Source organism: Astyanax mexicanus, chromosome 10, assembly GCF_023375975.1.
Source record: "Astyanax mexicanus isolate ESR-SI-001 chromosome 10, AstMex3_surface, whole genome shotgun sequence".
NCBI classification, from domain to species: Eukaryota; Metazoa; Chordata; class Actinopteri; order Characiformes; family Acestrorhamphidae; genus Astyanax; species Astyanax mexicanus.
In genome coordinates, this window is record NC_064417.1 from 45,982,191 (window position 1) to 46,003,515 (window position 21,325).

At 36.1% G+C, this 21,325-nt stretch overlaps 1 protein-coding gene across 3 annotated transcripts; it reads right to left on the reverse strand.

The window, feature by feature from the left end:
• Window positions 1-1,135: 1,135 nt before the first annotated feature.
• Window positions 1,136-20,957, reverse strand: slc7a3b (solute carrier family 7 member 3b). Of its 3 annotated transcripts, none has more exons than XM_007258647.3 (12): window positions 20,881-20,957; window positions 10,773-11,187; window positions 10,220-10,381; window positions 9,273-9,441; window positions 9,019-9,131; window positions 8,697-8,919; window positions 7,981-8,120; window positions 6,993-7,095; window positions 5,864-6,093; window positions 4,817-4,983; window positions 4,594-4,702; window positions 1,136-3,653 (listed from the first exon to the last, which is right to left on the reverse strand). In XM_007258647.3, exons 2-12 carry the CDS (start codon window positions 11,131-11,133, stop codon window positions 3,520-3,522), a joined length of 1,911 nt encoding a protein of 636 aa, XP_007258709.3. In that variant the 5' UTR covers window positions 11,134-11,187; window positions 20,881-20,957; the 3' UTR covers window positions 1,136-3,519. The 3 variants fall into 3 exon arrangements, with proteins under 3 accessions (XP_007258709.3, XP_007258708.3, XP_049339830.1); XM_007258646.4 differs by having other exon boundaries at window positions 20,877-20,957; XM_049483873.1 differs by lacking the exon at window positions 20,881-20,957 and adding an exon at window positions 13,706-13,935.
• Between the last annotated feature and the right edge of the window lie 368 nt (window positions 20,958-21,325).

Genomic DNA, 21,325 nt, shown 5'->3' on the forward strand with positions numbered 1-21,325 from the left:
AACAGAACACTCCATTTTGATTGCTGTAGTTTTATTTTATTTTGCGAAATATTAAACAGAGTATTTACACTTTATTTACAATGTTTATTAAAAAAACATAATATAATATAACATTTCACAGTATTTAAGAACTATGGAGCCTCAGAAGTAACATCATGCAAATAAAATAAATAAATAAATAAATAAATAATAATAATGCATGGCCACAACTTATTAAGCCATGGAAAAAATATAGCATTTCTTAAGTTGTGGGGAGGACTTATTTGACCAGGATTAAATTAATTATCTCATTACCACGCTTTAATAAGTCCTCCCACAAAGTAATTATCTCATTTCCACTCTGTAATAAGTCCTCCCACAACTTAATTATCTCATTCCCATGCCTTTATAGGTAGTGGCCATGACTGAAAACAAGCGTGGGAACAAGATAATTAAATTGGGGAAGGACTTATTAAGGTATGGGGTCGAGATAACGCTCATTCCCATAATTACTGAGATATTATCCTATTCCTGACTTTATAAGTCGTCCCCACAACTTAATTATAACGCCTTAATAAGTCATCCACTCAATTATCTTGTGTCCATGATTTAATTGTCCCCACAAATTAATTATCTTGTTCACATGCTTTAATATGTCATCCCACAACTTCATTATCTCATTCCCACACCTTATTAAGTCATCCACACAACTTAATTTTCTTGTGTCCATGCTTTAATTGTCCCCACAATTTAATTATCTCAATCCTATGCCTTAATAAGTCATCTCCATGATTTAAATATCTTCTTCCCACACCTTAATAAGTTGTTCCCATGACTTAATTATCTCATTCCCATGCCTTAGTCTCATCGACATATCTTTTCCTAATGCCTTCAAATGAAGTCATTACGACAACTTAATTATCTTATTCCCATGATTTAATAAGTTATTTCCACACTTTAATAAGTTGTGGCCACAGATTGTTATTATAATTTAGTTTTTTTACATGATGTCACAAATAATTTAAAAATTTGTAATGTAAAAATAAGCACATTTATTTAGGAAAGAATATTAATATGAATTCATGTTGAACATGGTGGTTTAAATGTGCAAAATGTCTTAAACTCAAATAACAAATTTAAGATCAACTGTGAAATATTTTCCTCAATTCTTTATTTGAACATTGAAAAATGTCTGATTATGGAAGCACTTGCTTAATGAAAGTAAAAATATGTACAGCATAATTAAAACATAATTTACAAAATTCCCTAAAACATGTAAAAAGGCAAGAGACAGACAAAATTAACATGTTCACTCAACATTTTACATTTTACAAGAAATGTTTCTGTGTTAAACAGACATTAAACATAAATGTAGGCTGTTGAACATCTCCTATACAATAAATACAGTGACATACAAACATCCCAAGAAAATATCCTATATATGCAAAACTGGCAAGGCCATTTAGACTAAACAAAGAAGGCAGTGAGAATATAAACAGAAATTACACAGAAAGACTGACAAATCATTTGATATGTAGTTATACTGTGTGTACCACAACAAATACATAATTTATGTATTTATTTATTTATTTATTTACAAACGCTGTAGGTTTTGGGAATAAAGTCTTATTAACTTGTGTTTCCTTACAAAGTCCTGTACTGTCTGCTGTCTCCATTAAATAAAAATTACAAAAATTATAAAAGATTACAATACACAGTAAAAATATAAATACATTTCTTAGTACCTCGCTGTTTCTGAACAACCATAAACAATCCCACAGAAGCAGTAATTGGTCTTCACTCATTTAATAAACATTTAGACTTCAGTTCATATGATTACACATAGTCTGTTCATCTGATTCTAGAAATACTAGATTTACATAAAAATAATAGGGCACTCTATAGAATAATTTTGCTCACATACATAAATATTCGTCTAATTAAACAAATATATATTTATATCAATATCCATGAAATAAATAACACTCAAGTCTATTTTTAAATATTTTTCAAATATATATATATATATGAGTATGAAGTGTGTGACTTTTTGAAATTGCAAATTGCATTATTTCATTTTTATTTTATTTTTTTACATATTGTACTTTAGAGACTATAAAACGCACTATCAATGAACGTCTATTTTCTGGTCTATAAGGCGCACCAGGTTATAAGGCGTATATTAAGCGACAACAGTAAGGAACATGGGTTTCGCTAATTCCGCAGGTCTCGCCGTTTTTTTATTCTTAATAAAAACATTTCTCTCCTAAAAACTGTTTATTTGGGTGAGTAAAGCTCTTCTGTTTATTTACAGCAAGCTTAGATTTCAAGTATTGTAGCGCAGTTAGCCGCAGTGCTCGCTAGCTGTAGTTAGATGCTAATGCTAATACTGCTCCAGCCTTGGTGCTGGAGAAACTTTACTGAAACTCCTTTATAACACTGTACTTTAGGGAAACAACTTTACTGCTTCTTAATACCAGACTGGTATTATAAGACAGACCAGATTATAAGGCGCACTGACGGTTTTTGGGAAAATGAAAGGATTTTAATTTTGTCTTATAGTGTGAAAAATACGGTAAGTTATTAAGATAATATCTGTGTTTAGAAAACATTGTGTAAAGACATGAATATAGTGCATCCACTCAAAACATCTACATTCGTAGGTCAGATAAAATTCATTTTCCTAGAAATGATTGTTTACTGCATTACTAAGGTATAACTGCAAATGACTTGTCGACTGTAACAGATAACAGAAACACTGAGAGATAGCAGCATCGATGGATTGATCTGTTTTTTTGGATCGAGTTGTTGTGTGATACTTGCTGAACATTGTTCAGAAGTAATACACTTTAATGTGGTACCACTATATATAGATATACATATACAGATCTGGGAAAAAAATAAGAGACCACTTAAAAATGATGAGTTTCTTTGATTTTACCAAATTAAAAACCTCTGGAATATAATCAAGAGGAAGATGGATGGTCATAAGCCATTAAACCAAACTGAACTGCTTGAATTTTTGCACCAGGAGTAAAGGCATAAAGTTATCCAAAAGCAGTGTGTAAGACTGGTGGAGGAGAACATGCTAAGAAGTTATTCCACCAAATATTGATTTCTGCATCATTTCTCATTTTCTGCATATAAATGCTTTAAATTACAATATTTTTATTTGGAATTTGGGAGAAATGTTGTCCGTAGTTTAAAAAAAGTAAACAACAATGTTCATTTTTCTCAAACATTAACCTATAAATAACAAAATCAGTGAAACTGATTCAGAAACTGAAATGGTCTCTTAATTTTTTCCAGAGCTGTATATGAATGTATTCAAGTATGAAGTTACTGCTTGACAAGACCTTTTACATACAGACTCAAAACAAAAAATACCAGACATAGAAATCAATAATTTATCCAAAAATAAGGCATAACTAAGTGGTCCATAAAGCCACTTTTCACAAGTTACACAGCAATATGATGTGTAATGAATGAAAGATTCCCACAGTTGTAAATGATCCACTGGATTAATTTCACCTCTCTATCTTAAGGTGTGCCGCCTTCGACTTCACTGTCCCCCTCCCCAGAATAGATCTGTTTCTTTCCCTGCAGGATGGGCTCGGAGTTCTTCTTGGCTTGAGAACTGTTTCTGATTCCGTACAAAAAGTAGATCACAAAACCTGCAGAAGAGATTAAAGAGAATAGAATGAAGTATCTACTATTATAGCTCTGCAATCATTTCAAGTATCAAGACATCAAGGAGCCTCCACAAAACTGGCACAAGCCTACAATGTTTTTCATAAATTGCAAAGTTGTTTTTTTAGTCTGTTCAATTTAATGGTTAATATGTAAACAAAGTTAATTAAAAAGTGATTATGTAAAATTCAGTCCTAGAAAAGAGTCAGAATATTTCACTGGGGGTAATTACGTAAATGGCTTATATACATTATACACATAAGGTACACTGTAAGGCACCAAAGTCCAAAAGATTTACCAGTATTTTACCAAAATCATAACATTAAGAAGATGTGTGTGTAGTTTTGCTTATTAAATATGATGATGGCCAACATGACAAAATATTATAATAATTTTAAGGACATTTTATTTTATAATACATTATTTGTTCTTGTCATATTCTGACACACAGAGACAAACTGTACCAGTATCCAAATACCACTTGATACTTAGTACAGAGGTTTCTATTACAAATTGCTGCAATAGAACTAAAATGAGTCCAAAACAGGATTAAAATTGCACTTATTTTGATGAAATGTGAAGTTAGTCGGTGTTCTGTGCACTGCCAATATACATAATGATATCGTAATGAACATGACTATAATAGAACTGATCACAATACAATAAAATATTGTTATATTATCTAGCTCTAATAGGAAATAATAATAATAAAATTTGGCTTCAATGACAAACTTTGTGTTGAGACATTTAAAAAAACTGTGATAGAACTATTTCACTATAAACACTCAATGAATGACTTGGTTCAAATATCATTTAGTGAATTATTCAGAATTTGTTTAAAAAAACACACTCCCCTTTAATTTTACATGTAGTTATTTTTTCTTAATCTTTGTACATTTTAGGACTGTCTGACATCCAGCTTACCTAGAACCATCCATACTGTGAAACGAAGCCAAGTTGCTCCATCCAGCTGCATCATGAGGTAGATGTTCACAAAAATACTGACCAATGGCAACACAGGAAGCAGAGGCACCTGGAGTAAGAAAGGAAAAGGTCATCAACATCACATACAAACAACAGAGTCTGTGTATTTGAAGTCCATAAACAGTGTCCATGTGCGAAAGTGCAGAATTTTCTGAATTTCTACCTTGAAGGTAATGGCCTCGCTGCTCTGGGGCTGTCTCCAGATGATGACGACACAGATACAGGAGAGAATAACCAGAATAACCGTCACAGTGACCCAAATTGGGTGTCCCTTTATGACCATGTCACCCCACAGTGCCAACACTATACACAGCATGGTGAAGAACACACCTGCAGAGAGAGAAAACAGAGAATTAGTTAACGCAGTTAAAACAAAAAGATGTTCCTTTTTTAGGAATCTACATATTATTAAAAAAAACCTAATGAAAAAGACCCTCTGTCTCGATAAAAGTTTGCACCAACAAAAAGTTTGATTGTCATTTATGCATTTTTTTAAAGAACATTTTTATACCTTTTTATATTCAGAATATTTAAACTAGAGCTGGGAGATTAATTGAATTAATTTGATTCATCAAATGACTTATAATGGAGATTGTACATTTTACATATTGAAGCTGCCAGAGAGAATCTCAGTAGATGGACAATTGCGTCTGTCAGAAACCTGTACACAATTCTTTTTTTAAAAAGGCAGTTATTCTTCTTCTTATTTTTTATTTTATGTTATTATTTTACACTTTTTCTTAACTATAATACTGAAATACTGAAAGGAGATTATCTTTGCACTATTTGCACTATTTTATGTAAAACCTGCGTGTACGGTTGAAGATGGCTGATTACTATTCATAAAAAAAATACAAAAAAAAATTTACAATTAAATGTAAAGGAAACATTAGCTTGTGCATCACTTTAAATTTTTTTTATGGTCTGATTACAAATATGAAAAAAAAAATTATGCAAGAACTAAAAATCTGTTATATATTTAAAGAATACTGAGAATATTTTTTTACATTTTTGACATTGGAATTGATATATATATATAATGTTTACATGTAATAAAAAGTTAACCATGTTTGTTCCTTCGCATTATTATTATTATTATTTTACGACGAGTTGACAACATAATTATTGTTACAGGCCAACCCTCCAGTTATAAATCAGTATAACAGGTACAGTTAAATAACAGTTAAATCAGACTGTAGGAAGCTCTTACAGGCGACAGCAGTGGTGGCGTAAACGATGAGGCCGGAGATTTTGGTGGGGGACTGGGAGCTGGGCAGGAGCAGAAGTCTGGGGGAGAAGGATCCCTGCAGTGGCGTTTTCTCCAGCTCTCCTCCATGCTCATCTCCACTGTCTCCATCAGCCATGGTGTCCTTCCCCGTCAGACGCTCCATCTCCGTCATCTTACTGTCAGCGCTGGAGCTGATGCTGCCTGGCTGGTACCTTTCAGGAGAAAATACAACTTTAAAATACAATGTAAAACTGATGTTAACCCATAACCACATACCTATTTTTAGAGACAATTTTGACAAATATTTCTTTAACTATAAAGAGATGTAGGCATGCATAGCGTCGCTGTCCAATGAAAAACACTTATCTTCATTTTTGTAGATTTTTAGTTTACTACATAATTTAAACAGACAAACTGTCCCTTACACTATGCCACTGTGAACGAACCAATAGAAACTCTTCAAAATGACCTGAAATAAACTTTTTTTACATTGATTCCATTGAAAGTTTACAAGGTTTTTTCTCTCTCCTGTAAAGTTGCTGTTTTGGAGATAAGTGTTTTTCATTGGACGGCACGATATATAGTCTTGGACAAAAGTTTTAGAATACCATTGTTTAAGCACTTTAGGTCCAGTTAATACCTGGAAATGGTAAAAAATCAAGTGAACAACCCTTTTTATTTAAGTGCCACAACACAAATTAACTAAGATCTAAAAAAAAAAAAAAAAAAGTAATTTTAGTATTGTAGTAATTCCACTTTAGCATTTACACACGTTCATTATAACTAAAAAAAAAAGGCATTGAAACATTTAAAAGTATATTAAAAGTTACTTAAATTTTCTTTAAAGAAGTTACAGATGAAGTCAGAGAGCCGTAAGTTCTGTTTCCTACACCTTCAAAAGAGAAAACTGGTACAGGAAGACGTCTGGCTGACCCACATGGCAACAGCTTTAGCCTCTAGCTCAGCCTAACCTTTGACTAAGTCTCAGTTTCAGCAGTGAAGAGAAGAATTAGTGGTCTGACAGGTAGTAGACAAGTGAAGTAATAAAGACATTGCTAAGATGTCAGCTGTCAGAGTGAACACAGTATGTGCCTTGTAAAACTTCACCAACCTGAGAATGAGAACACACACTGCCACAAGCGTGTAGGCCAACAAGGTCCCAATCGACATGAGGTCCACCAAGGCATCCAGAGAGAAAATGAAGGCCATCAAAGCTACATGGAGGGAAAGGAGAGGGAAATTAGGCAAAACACAAAAGGTTAAACCACAAATAGTCAGCCCTGTGGATAATCAGCTAATCTAGTTAAGAGATTTATTAATGTAAAAAGGGTAAAAATGTAGATAAGCTCTAAATAAAGTTAAAAGGACTGCTGGAATGTTGGTTAGCATAGCTAGCAGTGTTCACATACGACCACAACCATGAATAATTTAATCTAAAATGAGCAAATGAAACAATGATATTTTCTTTAAAAAGCAAGGCGAAATATATGTAGGCCATTTAAAATAAACTGGAAAATTAATGAAACCCTGCCAAACCACTTGGAGAAAGTGAAGGAAACGTGGTTTACTTCATTTTTCAAAATGGCATAAATAAAAAAGCCTATATTTAATAAATTTTGCCTTGCTTTATAAAGAAAATGTCATTGTTCTGTACAAAAGGATGGGTAATTCCACTTATTTGGTCAAACACCAAGTGTTTTTTTTGCCATTTTTAGCTGAGAATTTTCTAGACCTAATCTTTAGTATGCTTCCATGAGGTTACTTATAAGAACACATCCAGACTTTCAAATAGGTATGTAAGCAAATGTATATCTATATCATAATAATCATAAATCATGTTTATATATTTTTAAAAAAATTTATTCATATCGTGTTGGATTGTTGCCATTACAAAATAAAATAATCAGGTGGGATTCCCAAAAGGTTCTTAGCACAAAGATAATTGTAACACTTCACACATAGCACACTTTTTATCTCTTCAGAGGTTTTAATATGGTATCAAACAGTGCGGTACACGTTTGATACCCTACAAACACTGTTTAAATATTTGACACTATATTTTCAGGAATTATAAATCCAGAATGTTTTTGCAGCTCTACCTGCAACAACGCCAGATGCAATAGTGGCCAGCACGGGAGTCTTGGTTTTCTTGTGCATGCGGGAGAGGGAGCGGAAGAGCAGACCGTCCTCAGCCATGGCGAAGATCACACGAGGCATGGGGAACATGGAGCCCAAGAGGCTAGAACCAAGCATTAGAACCAAGCATTAGAACACACAAAACTAATCAGAATTAAAACAATTAAGCAATTAGTTTCAAACTGATTTTTTTTTTTGTTATATAATTTTATTTCAATGTTTTTCCCATTTTCTCCCCAAACTCCCAACCCACTCATTAGGACACCCCCTATTACTAGTGATGCCTTAACATCAGGAGGGTGAACACAAGTACATGCCTCCTCTGATACATGTGAAGTCAGACTCCCTCTCTTTTTGAACTGCTGCTGATGCTGCACTGCCGAGTATCATCACAGCGCACTCGGAGGAAAGCGCAGCGACTCCGCTCCGAATACATCAGCTCACAGACGTCTTGTGCTGATTGACATCACCCTTTGAAATGATGTGGGAAAAGAACCCCACCTACCCACCCAGAGAGAGCAAGGCCAATTGTGCTCTCTTAGAGCTCCAGTAGCCGAAGGCAAGCAGCATGACCAGGATTCAAACTGGCAATCTCTTGATCATAGTGGCAGCTCTTAGCTTAGCCTGCTGGACCACTCTAACCACTGTTTTTATGTTTAAATATACTAGTAGAACCAACCTGGTGGAAAGGGCACAAAGAGATCCCACAGCCACTATGTAGCGAGCAGGGTCCCATTCCACATATTTGAAGGCTTCGGGCAGTGGGCTATCAGTGTCCAGGAGGTAGTAAGGCATCATCATGGTGAGGGCTGCAGACACGCCAAAGTAAGCAACAAAGCAGATGAGCAGCGAAGCCACTATGCCTATTGGTATAGAGCGCTGTGGGTTCTTGGCTTCTTCACCTACGCAAAAAGAAAGAAAGAACCAGTGAGATGGTTTGATTTCCCCAGCCAAGATTTACAGGTTTTACTTGTGAAACCCATGAGTGTGTCATGACTTACTCGTAGTGGCGATGCAGTCAAAACCCACAAACGCATAAAAGCAGGTCGCTGCACCAGAAAGGATCCCAGAAAAGCCAAATGGTGCAAATCCACCATTTCCAAATTTAGTATTCCTGAAAACACAACAAGAACAGTTAAGATTCAGCTTGTGCACCAAAAAGAAACTTTAATTTCTTAACCCAACCCTCTCAAAAAACAACACCAACACCCCACCCTCCACTGCCACCCATCAGAGCTGTGGCTGGAACACTCACGGAGGCACCAGCAGGCTTCTGTTTTGGATGTCCTCCAGAGATATGTTCCAGTTGGCAGTGTCGCCCTTCACAAAGCCAGAGATGATGACAAACCCCAGCACCACCAGGTTGATCCCTGTGAAGATCTTGTTCACCAGCGCTGACTCACTCACGCCGAACGCCAGCAGGCCTGCAGTGTGGGAGGTGAGAGTTGCAGAATTATTGGAATCAACTGTCTTCAGCGTGCCACTGGTACACTCAGATCACCTCACCTCATGAGCACAAGATGCAAACAACACTCCACAACAAAAAAGTTTGAGTGGAAAACACATTCTAATACTTTTCACTTTTGCACTTTTGTGCATGCAGTGCATACCTAAATATAAAGGTGCTTCAAAGAGGTCTTGGAGTCTATGGGCTTAATTTTAGCAATCTTTAGCTAAATCGTCAACCTTACACCTTGATTAAAGCTTGATTTAGAATGTTTCAGTGTGTCTTTGCTGTCATAACGACAGGAAAAGTACACCTTGTGCATCTCAAAATGTGTAAAAGGCATGTATTAATTCTATTAATTAATAATGTGAAATATTCCAATCAGAGTGTCACTTGCAATTCCATTTAAGAGCCAGGTGTGCTCTGACTTTCGCAGATTGCTATTTTAATGGCACAGCTACCTGAACAGGTCCAACGTTTCTCAGCAAAGGAAACTATCCTTGTTTATAGGCTTATAGGGTGATGAAAACACCTTTATTTTAAGGTGTCGCCGTGTACACGGCATTCCAAAGAAACACAAATGTGGTCTATAAATAGTATTGAATATATGTAGATTTAACATCATCCAGCCACTTTAGGGCAGCTATTTGAATCATTTCGTCTACCTAGGGAAAAGTGTTAAGATCATTTCCATGTAATTAAAATCATCAGGTAGGTACAGTATGTGATGCAAGTTTGGGATAGTTGGGACTCACCAGTGAGCAAAAGAATTAGAACAAGCGCGAACAGGTCTGGATAGTTTGCCAGCACACCCCCAGTATCTGGAAGGGCCATCGATCCATTGAAAAAGGTGGAGATCTTCTGCTCCACTAGGTTGTCAAAGGTGGAGCTCCAGGCTCGTGCCACACTGGCAGTGCCTGAAAGAAGAAGAAGAAAGGAAATAGTAATTAGAGTATGTATGTGCAAGATTCACAAACTGAGCTGCTTCTCACATTCAGTTCTGACCATGCAATTGAGCATGCACTCTCCGACACTCCATAAACCGGCGTAAACACTCCATCCAATTCTGGAGCCACTAGAGTTAATCCTCAATTTCGCACAATTGTTAGTCTAAGCTAGTCTTGATTATGGCCTTTATTAATGAGATCTCAGGGGCCAATATTTAATTAATGATGCATTTCTGAATGTCAAGTGGTTATTTTAAGCCTGCAATTAATACTGCAGGGTCCCTGAACACCATAAGCCTCCTTTCCCAGTTTAGATTAAACAGATTTTATTCTAAGCAATAAACAGGATTGAATCACTTACCGATCACATAAGAGAGTATAAGGTTCCATCCAGTGATAAAGGCCCAGATTTCACCCACAGTTACGTAGCTGTACAGATAAGCGGACCCCGTCTTGGGTACCCGTGCACCGAATTCAGCGTAGCAGAGACCAGCGAGAACAGAGGACAGAGCTGCAATCAGGAAGGAAAGCACAATGGCGGGACCGGCCTTTTCCCGGGCCACCTCCCCGGCGAGGACGTACACACCAGCCCCGAGAGTCGCCCCAACGCCCAGAGCGATGAGGTCCAGAGTAGTGAGGCAGCGGGCGAAGCGGGTTTCTTCATCGTTAGTGTCCAGCACGCGGCGACGCACCAGCATTCTTCCAAAACTGGCCAACTTCATGGTTACTGTTCAGTCAAGAGTGGACAGAACACAGGAGGAAGAATCGGGAAAAGGCTGTAGAGAAAAGAGGCAAACGTTAGTTTATGGTATTTTTAGAATTAGAAAAAATTTAACCCACAAACTATGCGCCTATCACAGTAACTCTTTCAGTTTTTCTGAATGATTAGATATTTAAATATTAAACCACTTATAAAATGGTAATTAAACAACCCCTTTTGTAATTATAATTACAATATTATTTATAATAATATAATAGACTTTTTGTTTACAGAATAATTCAGCATGTGTCCCTGTATAGGTAAAATATAGTCTTCAATATTAAATTTAAGAAGAAAAAGAAAAAAACACATATTGAAGGAGAAGAGGTGTGTCCAAACTTTTGACTGGTACTGTACATTCGGTGCTGCAGTAGACCTGAAAATGTGGACAAATCTAAAATGAGGGTAAAGACTGCAGAGTTTAGGTGAAACTGGAATTGAACGGGTAAACCTAAGCTCAGATCCACTCGCTGTTCACATCTGACTTTCTAATGACTCCTCTAATGGTGCTGCAGTGCAGTGTAATGTTTTCCATTGTTCAGCGGCAGCTCATAAATGAGAGACGGCTGCACGAAAGACAAAGCTAACGGCTAAACTAAAACCAAGAGAAATAAAAAGCAGGTACAGACTACAGTGTATAGGCCTAACTGTCAACAATTTTTAATAGTATATCATTATTATTTTCAGTAATGTTGGACAGTTGAAAAAAAATCTCACAATATTACCAGCAGCAGATGTTCTGAAGTAGTATAAAAAACTCTGACGCATAACAGCTACCACTATTTGTGTTTTCAGTAGGGAGTGAGAGTGTGGGTTGTAGGAATGGCCCAGATGTGTGTTATCTTCTATGTTTAATATTTTTGCATTAAGATTATCTTTAAATACTGTGATATAACATTTTTAACCTAATCATCAAACTCTGTCAGTGTGTGATTTTGTGGTGGCTTTTATACTTTTCATATAGATATCAGAATTCTATCCACCAAAATTAAGAAATATACAGCGCTGTAAAAAAATTAGACCACTTAAAAATGATGAGTTTTTTTTATTTTACCAAACTGAAAACCTCTGGAATATTTTTGCACCAGGAGTGGCATAAAGTTAAATATTGATTTCTGAACTCTTAAAACTTTATGAATATGAACTTGTTTTCTTTGTATTATTTAAGGTCTGAAAGCTCTGCACCTTTTTTGTTATTTTAGCAATTTCCCATTTTTCAGTATTTACAGTACTGTACGTTTTGTGGCTACCCTAAACTATCCTCTTTACTCTGATTAGTAGTATTTAACTATTTATTACAGTTGTATTAACCATCTATGGCATAGCGTTGCCCTTATACAACAAACTATTTTTTATCAATCTATCTGTCTGTCTGTCTTTCTTTAATATTATATTACATGGAATATCTACATTCAGTACAATGAGGCTTACAGTGAGTGGGTCATAAATAAAAATATGTATATGTACAAGAATATATTAAGAAGTATATTTGGTCCTGGAGATCTCCTCCTACACTGCAAGTTTTATGTGCTTCCCTCTTTTAAAACACCTGATTCACGTTATCAGCTTGTAATCTAAAGTCACAATTCTAAATTTAAATTAGCTATATCTACAGGGACTACCACGCTTCTTTAAATTATATAATTCCTGCCATAGCTGGTTAAAGTTTGTATCATCGTGGGGAAAAAGTCCAGTATTAAAAATGCTAAAGTAAACATTGCAACATGAGATTTCTACACAATTTGTCCTTCATCTTTTATTCAAATGTCTTAACAGGAAAGCCATAAAAGCACAGTGGTCACCAGAATCAGTGTCAATAGCTTTCAGGAACGCAAACACTACGTCCGCTGGCATCAGTGAAGATGTGTAGCAATACCTGTACTGTAAGATCTGGTTCAGGCTGGGTAGCTCTGTGCGTCATGGCACACCTACCAACAATGCCTCCAGTGAAACCACACACACACAAAAATCAAAACTGGGGGGAGGAGTGGGCAAGGGTCGCCGAGCTATCTGCTAGCACATTTCCATTTAAATGAGAAGAGACTGTTTTAGGGAAATTCTAACGGCAGAAAAAACATTCACTATTGTTAAAGTGTTGAAACAAAAGGGTCTTTCATTGTTCACGTCTTCCACTGACAAAAAAAAAAAAGACGTGCGCAGGTATCTGTGCCAGGTTGGGCATAGTGTAATGCTATACGCTTGGAAAGAAAAAAAAAAGAAAAGGTTGATTCCTGTAGACGGAAAACGTAAAAGCAAAGAAATGAGGAAATCAGGCCAATTAATCACCATCCTAAAAAATGTATCAAAAACAATGAATGTAACCAGGAAGAATAGAGTAGAAAAGAAAGAAAGCGAGAGAGACAGGAAACATGATAAAGACATGTTCCCAGAGAAAAGTCTAGCCCTGTGACTAAAGACTGATTAAACTTTAAAACGGATACCTCGTGATTGAAAAATGATACAAGGAACTCAACACCACTGTAATAACAGCAACGCTCCTGATACTAAGGAAATAAGCCAACAATGGGACTTACAGTAGGAGAGAACTGCAGATCAAACCGGTCGATTCTTCCTTTTTGGGAAATCTGTTTCAGATCAACAGGTTTTCCACTTGCTCAGCAACCTGAGCAGCCATGCAAGTTTGATCAGGCCCTGTCTGGCAGTGATGAGTCGAGTCCACAGCCAGGGATGAGTCGACTCAGCTCAGCCAGACATCACTGCAGCATTGCTAACTTTACCATTTATGACAGCTTATATCTTTTTTTTGTATAATTTTATTTTAACTCATTAGTACACCCCCTTTCACTAGTGATGCCCCAAAACAAGGAGGGTGAAGACAAGCACATGCCTCCTTCGATACGTGTGAAGTCAGCCACCGCCTCTTTTTAAACTTTGCAGAGTAGCATCACAGCACACTCAGAGAAAAGCTCAGCGACTCGGTTCTGATACATCAGCTCACAGATGCCTTGTGCTGATCGACATCACCCTTTGGAGTGATGAGGGAAAAAGTGCAACATCCACCCACCCAGAGAAAGAGCAAGGCCAATTGTGCTCCGGTAGCTGATGTCAAGCTGCATGAACAGGATTCAAACCAGCGATCTCCTGATCTTCTGATCATAGCTGTCTCTTATATCATGTCTATTTTTGATAAATATAAATTCTGTGGCTAGACTAAACTAACCTCTCTGCTCTGATTAGTATTAACTATATTTAACTTTTTATTACAGTTGTATTTAAGTTTTAATCATCATGGGGAAAAGCCCAATATTAAAAATGCTAAAGTAAACATTGCAATATTTCAGATGAGCTTTCTGCATAATTTGTGTGTGTTAACGGGATATTACTCAAAAGCTTTTACACAAACATTTCAAGATAAGTAGACCAGCTAAACTAAATGGTTCCAGGTGGTTAAGCGGAAGCTAAATGTGCTGCTACCACGTATGAATAAAAGAAGTTACACTTATAGTATATATAGTGCCTTTCGAGACATCCAAGGACATTTTACAATCATGTTCTACACACAACCATTTACACTGTGCAGCAGCCAATCACGCACAGCGTACCAAAAGTTACCGTTTTGGAACGAAATGTTCACTCTGTGCACTGACACGGACTTCCGTTCCATGGTAAAACCTGATGATGTCAATTCCTTGAAGTCACAAGCAGGAAACTACAGAAAACCACACTGAGCACACACCTCAAAGTGAAAAGAAAAATAGTACTACAGTTTCCTTTTTTAGAACAAAAAGGAAGATGACTTTCTTGCAAGAAAAAAAATAGTAAAGAGAATCACTTATACTGTAATTAATAACACATCATGTGGCACCAAAGCAACTGAACTGGGTTGTTGAACACAAAATTGAATACAAAAATGAATACTTTGAGATATCCACAATTTGGAGATAATATCAGAATATTTCAGGGTATTTTTGGCGATATGAAAAAAAATATAATAATTATGTATTTGGAATATACTACTGCAGCAAAATTAATATGAAAATGTTATTTAGTATACATAAACGAGTTTCATACATTCATTTATCCTAAAAAATGTGGATACAAATCTAAACAGAATAGTGTCAGAATTTTTGGCGATATTTTGGCACATGATATGATATGGCACACCCCTAGCCAGTTCAACTGATTGTTAAATGATTAAGTTTTTTTTAATGCTACAGTTAAGAGTGGGCAATATGGTAAAAATATTATATTACACTAATTGCAACATTTTCACAATAGTCAATATTTAGTTTCATATGATCACATTAAAATTGGATCAGTAGCGACATATCCATAAAAAGATACTATTCAAAAGCTAAAAATACTGGACTAATTACATGTGCAAAAAAAAGAGTGTTTTTCGATAAAATAACAATTTATTTCGATACAATAAACTATTGTTATATCGCCCACCTCTAGTTAAAAGTATAAACCAATTAAAAATATACCTGAATATTTTTGTATTTATAACCAAAACATAGTTGCAAATAGGAGAACTGTGGGGCTGCTGTGCATCAATGGCCATCTAAGCCCAAATCACTTTTAGAATTGATAATAACTAATCAGGGCCCTAACCAGGAAGATTATCTTAGTATTCAGATGTGTGTGAAGCTCACTTCACCACCTAAGAAGCATCTGTGTGGTAAGATACTTTTGGGAAGCCTACGCAAAAACAGGAACCTCACATGTGGCACCGAGTATCTGATGCAACACCATGCTTTTCTTATGCACTCTTAATGATGTGAAACATTAGGAAAAGTTATTCTGAGACAAAACATCTGCTGATAAAGAAAAGGAGAGGTTCTGAGAATACCCTGAAATCACAGAGCAGGAAAGACACAACTCAACTGTCGCAAGTAGGAAGAACGAAAAAGAGCCAAAGAAATAAATGGTTCCGGATGGCAGAGCGGTTGCCAAATATGCTGCTGCCACGCATGCACGACTCAAGCTTAAAGTTAATTACTGTTACATTTACAGAATTCAGCCCTATGCTCTTATCCAGAGCAATGAATAGAAGTGCTCCTCTCTTCTCTCTCAGATAATAATTCTAGCTTCACTTAAATGACAGGAATATAAAAGTAGGACATCCAAGTCCAATAAAACCTGTAGAATTAGTGTAGACTGAAGTACTCTCGAAAGAGACGAGTCTTCAGTCCAGGGTATCAACACCAGCAGATGACATGACTCTCTGAACCATCACTGATTGGTGGAAACTTCACACTAGACCTCAAGCAGTTTGGACTGTGTCTCCACTCTTCCTCCATACTCTGCTCCCTTGATTTACAAGTGAAATGTAAAATTTACTGATGATCAGTGATGGTTTGAAGAGACAGGTCATCTGCTGGTGTTGATCCACTGTGTTTTATTATCAAGACTAAAGTCAGTGCAGTTTTGTTTTCCCTCGCAAAATCTTGCAGCACTTCATGCTTCTTCCCTCTGCTGACAACTTTTGTGGAGATGCGGATTTCATTTTCCAGCAGGACTTAGCACACTGCCCAATTGATCTTTTATAATATTCAAGTTTTTAGAGAGACCGACTTTTGGGTTTTTGATAGGCTAGGTCCCTTTTTCAATAGGAAAATGGCAAACCGCACAAAAAAACAATACAAATTGGACAGAATTTACAGTAAGCTTGTGATTCCTGTAGTTTTAATGTTATAAACAAAAATGCAACTGTTCTTACACTGAAAATAGGCTTGAGTGCAATAACAATACAATTGGGTTTATCCAACTTGTTTTCATAAAAATCAACCTTCCCCAACACCTTAATTCAGTCTACCTTTAAATCGCTAACTAGTTATGCTAAATATATAAATTTAATAAATTAAACGAATAATAAATAAATAAAACAGAAAACAAGACAGTTGCAACCTGACGTGAACTATGCAAGTTTAAGCAAAGCCTGGAATTTCTGTATAATATGTAGTGTGAACATTTAGCATTCCTTGGTACTCACTTTCACATGTGTACAAGTAATACATTATAGAAGACATTACCACTCACAGTGGACAGTGCAGTGGGTGCTAATTATTGTGATCAGCAGTCTCTGGCAGCAATTGTCCATGAGAAGAGGCAAGTAACTTATGTTTGCAGAAATTATATTTGCATTTAATGCAGAAGGCCCTGAATGCAGAGTTCTTGAGCTTCCATGTAGTATGACAAAAGTTATGGGAGACTATTACATGGTTCCATGACTATTGGCATGTTAGTGTGTTATACTGTTTGTTAAAAATGATAAGGAGATGCTAAGATTTGAATCTGTAGATGATTATACATAAATAATATAATATAAAATATAGAAACTGGGATTAAATTCAGCTGGATTAGCCTTACAATTTAATTATGCACTGCAAAAATGCAGTCAAATTAATACAAGTCCAGCATCGGTGTACAATACTGACACTATCAGATACTGGTGGAAATATCTAAAAATGTAAACATTAGTCCAATTAATGTTCAATACATCCCTTGTTTTAAGATGAACCTTTTAATTAAATCCTGTAACAACAACACTGAAACATACGCAGACTTCCAATAACCAATAGCCTCACTGTAAATTCTGTAATACAGTAGGCATAAAGAGCTCCAAGAGAAGCAGAAATAGACAGATACTGCATGACCAGAAATCCTTCAGTTTAAATTCCACTCTAGGAAAGTAGAAATTGTTTCAGCATTGTTACTGTGATAAATGTGACACTGGGATATTTTAAAAATCTCCAAAATGTCCATTTACAGACATTTACATAAATATCTCCAAGTCGCAAACAGAAAGGCCACCTGGATGAAGAGCCGTCAGTGCACCTCAGGCTCCCTATCAAAGACTCTATTGTTTTGCCAGCCCAGATAAGGCCACTTCATTTCAATACCTGTAGCAACTGATGCGCATGCATCTTCATGGCCACATTTCTCAGCAGCACCTGGGGTCATGTTTACCCAGTATAAGAAACAAGAAATGAAAAATGCCATCACTTTAGCAGCTGTAATAAAAATCCAATCTTTTAAGTAAGTCAGCAGTGCGTGAGCTGCTTTCAATCCTAAAATGAAGATGTTCCCCTTCCTGGAAAATATGTGACAATTATATCTAACCAACTAGAACAGGAACTGCTTAAAGCATCACACCCTTTCTGATGCAACACTATCTCCGTTTTCATAATGTTATATAACACATAAAAAAGTCAGGGATGAGAAAAGGTGATGGTGCTTTCGATTAAATGCATAAGATAAAGCTTTACCAGCTTGAGCTGACCATGCTGTTTTTGATTTTTTCAGCATGGTACAAAGCTGCACAGAGTGGTCTAAACTAGGGTAAAGGTGCACCGATGTGAGAATACTGGGCAAATGTCAATACAACTTACAGAGAGACTTTACACCCCTATATAACATTATAATGTTAAAACTAACGATGCTGACCATACTGGCCAAAGAAGATTATCCTTAAAAAGGTATTATCGGCCAATACTGATACAATTCTAAACATGTGTATAGCTTTATATTTGTAATAAATATATATATGCAATAATATTACAAACTATACATTTTCTAAAGCAATCCTCTGTAACAGGGGAGGGTACAGCACTCTGTCCTTTACTTTAACTCATCCAGTAAAAGAGAAACACTAAATACACTAAATAAGCATCACTACAGGACAGTGTGTGAATGTGTGTTTATTCAGCTGTATATTAATCTGCACTTTATTGTTTATTCATCTGTTTATGCATCTGCTTTATCCTAAAGCAATTCCCTGTAACGGGGAAGGGAAAATGGGTAAAAGTGGAAAAAGTGGCAACCTTACGATGGAGAATATGATGTAACAAAACAATACAATTACAGGAAATATGTATACAGCACTAGTTAACTAGTCTATAGAGGAAACAGGACCCTCATTTAACATGTGTAGGCTAGGGTATCTATCTGATTATCACAATATTCTCACAGTACCATCAATATTCACAGTGGTTTACACGAGAAAAACGACTTAACATGGGTCAAACAATCAGAAGCGTTAATTTAACTGTACTTCGTGACTTTAATGCTAATGAAAATTAATAAAATTAAGCTTAAATCAATGAGTTGTTTTTAAGTAGCACTGCCAGTGTGGCAAGCATCACTTAATTCTTTTTTCCCCAAAAATGTCAGCAGGTATTGGTAGCAAATGTGTGTTTACTTGTAATATAGAACTATTTCTGACATAATTTATATAACACAAGGTCCAAAATACAAATTAGTTTTGTATCATTTATTTATTTCATCATTGGCCGATACCGATATAATTTTCATATTATTGTGCAGCTTTATTCTAAATGTGTGTTAACATCTATATAAGCTGTGTTATAAATAAATATGCATGAATATCACATCCTATACACTTTCTAAAGCAATCCTCTTTAACAGGGGAAGGAAAATGGGAAAAGGTGGCAACCTTAACATGGACAGTATGATGTAATAATACAATACAATGACAAGAACAACAGCACCCTCACTCAACACATGTAGGTTAGGATATCTATCTGATTATCACAAACGACAAAAAAATGGCATTACTGTTCACAATGGTTTACACGTGAAAAACGACCTAACAAGGGTCTAATATTCAGAAATCTGTTCTATGCTATCCTTAGCTTTTGGTGTAGCTAGCTGCTAATTGGCTCACTAGAAGTAAATAGTAAACAGCCTAATGCTGCACAAATGTTACACACATCAGAGTATAAGACCTGTCCTCAAAATTTACAGCGTAACTTTATTTCTAATGAACAAAAAAATAAAAATAAGTTTGTTGTAGTGTGTTGGCTGATAATTATATAACTTTAATATTATTTTGCAGCCCTAATCTAAACATGGGTTAAACGCTACATAAACTGTGTTAAAAATAAATATGTAATACTATCACATCTTGTACACTTTCTTAAGCAATCCTCTTTGTATCAGGGGGTGGAAAAATGGGTAAAAGTGGAAAAAGAGCAATATGATGCATAAACGTTACCTGCCATCTTCTAAATGTTTTAACAATGTTAATTTTATGTTACTGCTTTAATACCAAGCCAGTTATAATTTTGTAACTTTAAAACTAATGAAAATGAATTAAAATAGAGAGTGAAATAGGGAAAAGTGGAAAAAGAGCAACCTCAACATGGACAATATGATGTAATAATACAACACAATTACAGGAAATACGTCCACAGCACTAGTTAACTCTAGTCTATAGAGGAAGCAGGACCCTCACTCAACACGTGTAGGCTAGGATATCTATTTGATTATCACAATACCACTAATAATCACTGTTCACAATGGTTTACACGAGAAAAACGACGTAACAACGATATAATAAAAAAATACTAAATTATGATGGATAAGAGAGATTAATGTCAGTTCTGTGAAAATTTTACACACTCTAGCTATGACTCAGTCAGCCTGGCACGAGAGTTGTATGAGGGGTAAAATAGCTTAACGCTGAACAAACGTTACCTTAACATCTTCTAAAATGTTACAAACATCAAAGAATAAGCCACGTCCGGCGAACATACGTTACTTTGGTGTTACCGCTTTTTTAGTTACAAAGAAACGCGAGATACGAATGACGCTACGGAGTTCACGCGCGTTAAAAAAGCTGTACCGCTACAGAAACAGACCCTAAAAACTCGCAAAACCCCTAAGATAAATCCACGCAGCGCTGTAGGCGTGGGATATTAGGAGGGAGAGAGTATTTACCCACTGTTTTGCCGGTGAGGGCTGGTGTGTAGAGGAGCAGCTGCCGGGCTGAATAGTTCAGAACACGCTCCTCACATCCGCCCTTATGAGGAGGAGAGCGCGCGAGAAAGGCGGGAGAGAAACATGACGTCTGGATAACGTCAGCGAGCTCTGTTTGCATATGTGTGTGCGGCTGAAGTGTGTGTGTATGTGTGGAGGTGTGTGTGTGCTGCAGTCGTGCATTCCTGTCACTGTGCTGATGTGGCTAGTTAATTGGTATGACATCATACCAATCAAATGTAAAAGATCACCCCCCCCCCCCCAAATGTAAAAGATGTAAGTGTATAATTGGGTTGGGGTGGGGGGGGGGGGGTTAGAAATGACTAATAAAAACTGACATTTACTATAGATGAATAAAATAAACACGTAAAAAAGGAAAAATTGATACATAAAACATAAGGAATTTTTAT

What these genes read in the sequence shown, in the direction of transcription:
- slc7a3b (XM_007258647.3), bottom strand. Translation starts at nt 11,133, where the DNA reads ATGAAGTTGGCCAGTTTTGGAAGAATGCTGGTGCGTCGCCGCGTGCTG. An exon ending in CTTTGTGCCCTTTCCACCAG is followed by an intron (nt 8,121 to 8,696) that starts GTTGGTTCTACT and finishes GCTTGGTTCTAG; the next exon opens with CCTCTTGGGCTCCATGTTCC. An exon ending in TGCATCTGGCGTTGTTGCAG is followed by an intron (nt 7,096 to 7,980) that starts GTAGAGCTGCAA and finishes CCCTCCATGTAG; the next exon opens with CTTTGATGGCCTTCATTTTC.